This window comes from Propithecus coquereli, unplaced genomic scaffold (genome assembly GCF_000956105.1).
Source record: "Propithecus coquereli isolate 6110/MARCELLA unplaced genomic scaffold, Pcoq_1.0 Scaffold313, whole genome shotgun sequence".
NCBI classification, from domain to species: Eukaryota; Metazoa; Chordata; class Mammalia; order Primates; family Indriidae; genus Propithecus; species Propithecus coquereli.
In genome coordinates, this window is record NW_012148764.1 from 148,978 (window position 1) to 153,627 (window position 4,650).

Consider the following 4,650-nt stretch of genomic DNA (forward strand, 5'->3'; position numbering starts at 1 on the left):
ATCATGTTTATAAAAGGCATAAATTCAGTCTTAACCTAAGCCAAAAAGCCTCCATATAACATAAATCACAGGAAAGGGGAACAGAAATCAGAAATTCTCTGATAAAGTTTACATAAGCTTCACACAAACTTTTAGCAATAAATTAAGATAAAAAAAACTCAATCCTTAAAACATACAAAGGACTATGAAATACAAAGTAACATGACTAGACCAAAATTTAAATTTAATCATTTTTATTTCAATTGTATTTTAAAATCATAAATGGGGTTTTGTAATCCAAAGTTGAAACATTTACTCTTCATAGTTTCAGAATTTGACAAGCAATTTCAAATCCATTCTTTGCTTTTTCATACTTCTGAAATCTAATATTTGAACTACTCCACCTAAATGTACAATTTTAGATAACTATTGTACACATGAGAGTTTTCTGAAAACAGTCTATCAAAATATAAAGAATGGTCTCTACCCAAGAATCAGCAGTGAGGGAAGAAATATTAAACACATATCAAGAAATCATTTATTCATTTTAAAAATAACAGAACCAGTGCTGTTCTCTGTCATAAGAGAGAACATATAAAATTAATTTATTTTTATAGACTTTGGTAGTATTTTATTCCCTACACAGGCCTCAATCCTACTTAAAGATCTTTTATGCAAAGCAACCATCAGGATTTACTGAGTAAAAATCCCAGGTATTAACATGGCCCTAAAAGTGCTATTCCAAAGAGGAACAGGTTACTTTTGAGGAAAAGAGCTGCCTTGGTAACTTCCCTCAAATACTTATTTTAAATAAAAATAGCTAATGAAAATATTTTTGAAACCAACTTTGAGTATTATATAGCATTCTGCCCACCAAACAAAAAAGGGAATCAAAACATTCTTTCCTTTTATAAGAAATTTTCCAACTTTACTTTTAACATTACAACTTAGTCACTCTTTTTTTGACTATCTAATCCAATATTTAAATTTCTAAAATTCTGCATTTCAATGTAGTAAGAATTCTTTTTCAAATGATCTTCACAACCCAGAACACTGACACCAGAGCAATACTCTCAAGTCACATCGTTTGACTATAATGAAGAGATGAAAATGGACGGGTATCTGAAGACAGGTATTCCCTCTGCTCCGCAAGTGAGCAAGCTCTTAACATATGACCAATACAGAACTCCATTCCTCTGGAGCTCCCTCAAACTCAGAATGTTTCCATTTAACAAGTCAATATATTATTCTTAAAAATTAAAGTTTGGTCATAGGAAGGACTGAACAAAAATTATTCCCCTCCCCCAACAACCAGAACAGCTCTAATCAGCCCTCCTTCTCCCCACAAAAACAGGGAAGTAGATGGGACTGAAGACTTTAAATCTGAAATGTCAGCTCCTAAAACAATGCTATTTGCTCAAGGTTGTAGGTCTTTATATTTCCTTCTCCAATACTTCCCCCATTTATAAGTTTATGTCCATACATACACACATGCACACACACAAGCACACACACACTCACTCTCAAGTAAGACACTTTTCTGTGTTTGTTGATAAATTATGAGGATTATGAACTAGGTGTATACAGGGCTTCATAGGTGCTTTGTAAACATCAGAGTCACTTGGGTCCTTTTCTCGAAAAGCCTAAAACAATTACACAACCAAGGATCACTACTTTCCCACACGCTGTTCACAGGCTGCATACCGACGAAGGGCAGAGAAAAAGTCCTCATAACTGATGTTTAGGTGGGAAGGCAAAGAGCTGAAAACACAGGGAGGAAAAAGCAATTAGACATACACTGTAGTTTGGTGGGGGAAACCAGAGGATAATTACCAAAAAAACAAAGGTTAAGGACAAAATAAATTATAAGCAGAATATGCCAAACCATTTTTACTAAAAGATTATATAAATTCATTGTGAAACAGTTCAAGTAAAAATTCATCTGCTTTTTCCCACAAGAAGAGAAAAGCAACTTGGAGTTAGAGATTCATAACCTGTTAAAGCATAAGCCTAGATTAATGTAAAGCTGGAGATCTATGTATAAAGGACCTCATTCATAGCCACTTTAAGAACTCCTCTTAGAGTAATGCCAGGACTACTTAAAAATGGTTTAGGAAAGCCAGGCTTAATGCTGGGCAGAACTACGCAGCATCCGTGCGTGATGATAGACTGAAGCCACATGGTGAGCCAAGTCACCCACTCCCCCAATTCTGTATCATCTTTTAATAATCTCTGCTATTAACCTTGTCTTACCCACTCTACTAAAATGATATCCTCAAAGAACACATTTAATGCCTTCTTTTCGCTAAAGCTTGCTTCAAATGTCCTCCTCAAACTTCCCACTTTCCTATGTCTTCCTCATCTTACCCCTTCTATCAACAGTCTCATCTCCTATCACTCCTCAATAAACACTGAGTGCCACTACCCCTCCATGCTTCAGAAGTTCTCTTGTTATTTCCCAGTCTGCTGTGTCAGGGCCCCATCCTTCTACTTCTCCATATTGTGGTTGAGACATTTTCCCTGCCTTCATGGTGCTCAGTCTGGTGAAGGGAAGACAAATACAGAGCAAATCTCAAAGTAACATGACAGATCTATGATAGACGTATGTACACAGGTCCACAGGAGAGTCTGTTATGTGCTAGGTATCTGATGTCGATTATCAATTTAAATCCTCAACTCCACTTTAAAATGTCCATTTTACAAATATAGAGAAGTTTAAATAACCTTCCAAACTCGTGTTATTGAGCTACCGAGCCAAGGTTCAAACCAAGATCTATCTGTTCTTCCTCCCTTCAAACCACTCCCAGCTTCACAAGGCATCACTGCTGCCATTCTTGGAGCCTACTGAAAGACACGGAAAATGACCTGAAAACCCCTGGACAAAACCAGATAAGAGAAACATATGCCCACCATAAAAAACTCAGACTTTGGAGATCTGGATTCTATTAATAACTACTTTGTTACAAGCTTAAATAATGCCTCTTCTCCATTTTCCTTACCTATAAAATGAGAAGGTAGGACCAGAAGATTCACAGTTCTTGCTGACTCTAACATGCTATGTGTTCTCTTCTGCCTCTTTGATACTTTTTGTCCCTTCTGCTCCCAAACTTGAAGAATTTTAATAAATTTTGATTTATTAGACATTTTAGGAAAATAAAATAAAGTAAATAAAATTCTGATTTTTAAACATTTGAATGAATTTATTTTCATTTTCAGAAATATATGCATGCAGTTATATTTTATTTGACTGTTAAACTTAGGCTATGTCTGTGTACAGTCACCAAATAAACTCTTTGCTATTAAAGAAATTTGTTACTGAAAATCTCCTTCATTTTATCTTCTGAAGTATTCCAGGTGAAAAATGGTGACATATTTTAAAGAATGAAGTTAGTGATCTTTGCAATGTAAATCACCTCCTGCTTATTATTTTATTAACTGGGCTTACTTTTATATCTTATATACAACAAAAGGGTAGATTCCAAAGAATTTGATTGTTTTAAGTTACCAAACATAAATTTTTTCCTTATAAAATAATCAAAGGTAACATTTTAGGTATAGCATTAATTTAGTATTCAATAAAATATACTATAGCCATTAAAATTATATTTCTAAAGGTTATTTAATGACACAGGTTATATAATCAGTATAAAGAAAGGTTAGAGTAGTTTTCCACTGGAGCAGGTGAGCAATTTTGCCCCCAGGAGGGCAGTGGGCAACATCTGGAGACATTTTGGCTGCCACAACTGGAGGATGGAAGCAGAGGAGAAAAGTGCTGCTGGAAGCTAGTGGGCAGAGGCCAGGGATGTTGCTAAGCTGCTAAGCATCCTATAGTTCTACAGGGCAGCTCCTGATATCAAAGAATTATCCCAGCATGTGTGTCAACAGTGCTGAGGTTGAGAAATCCTGGAGGAGAGTTAAACTGTTAAGCACATGGAATTTGGATTCAAATTACCTGGGTTTGAATTCTAGCTCTTCTGCTCACTAGTTGTGTGATCTTCGGCAATTTACATCATGTCCCTAAGTCTCAGTTTTATTCTCTGTGGAAGTTGTTGATAATAGTACATACTTTATAGGCTGGGTGGAAGCAGTAAATGAGATACTATTATGTAAAACAATTTAATAGTGCCTGGCAAAGAATAATTATTCAATACATAGTAGCTACCACCATCACTGTTGTCATTTTCATTTCAGATGCTCTTGTCATTATTCTCTGGTAGTGGAGGTGGTGGGCACCTGAATTTGTTAATTCATCTTTCTGCCTTTCTGTGATTTCACCAACATCCTCAATTATTGATGCTGGGAGAAGACACTATGATGGGAATGTACGATTGATAGTAATTGCCACATCATACCATTTCAATCACACTAATGAGTGGCTGATGGGTGATGAGTATTATCATTTAACGAGTCACCTCACTAGTGTTTTATCACAAGTTACTGCAACAAAACAGAATTTTGAGTCAGTATTTAAATAAGTAACTTGTTCATGAAAATGTAGAAGAAAAAAAATATATATAACTCTTGGGTCGTAGTATTATATGGTATCGTCTCTCATTTAGAAAACCAAAAATGCAACCAAGTCCTTCCACATTGCTGCTAGCAGTGACATATATTCTGAATGAGGTATATCCTAAATCACTTATTCATTGCAATGCACACAATGTCTGTGTG

At 35.4% G+C, this 4,650-nt stretch overlaps 1 protein-coding gene across 1 annotated transcript in view; it reads right to left on the reverse strand.

The window, feature by feature from the left end:
- Positions 1-216: 216 nt before the first annotated feature.
- Positions 217-4,650, reverse strand: part of NUS1 (nuclear undecaprenyl pyrophosphate synthase 1 homolog (S. cerevisiae)) — a 26,444-nt gene continuing 22,010 nt past the window's right edge. Inside the window, exon 5 of the mRNA XM_012650153.1 lies at positions 217-1,740. Within this exon, the coding sequence (XP_012505607.1) occupies positions 1,650-1,740 (91 nt within the window). The 3' untranslated portion in view covers positions 217-1,649. The remainder of the gene's footprint in view (positions 1,741-4,650) is intronic.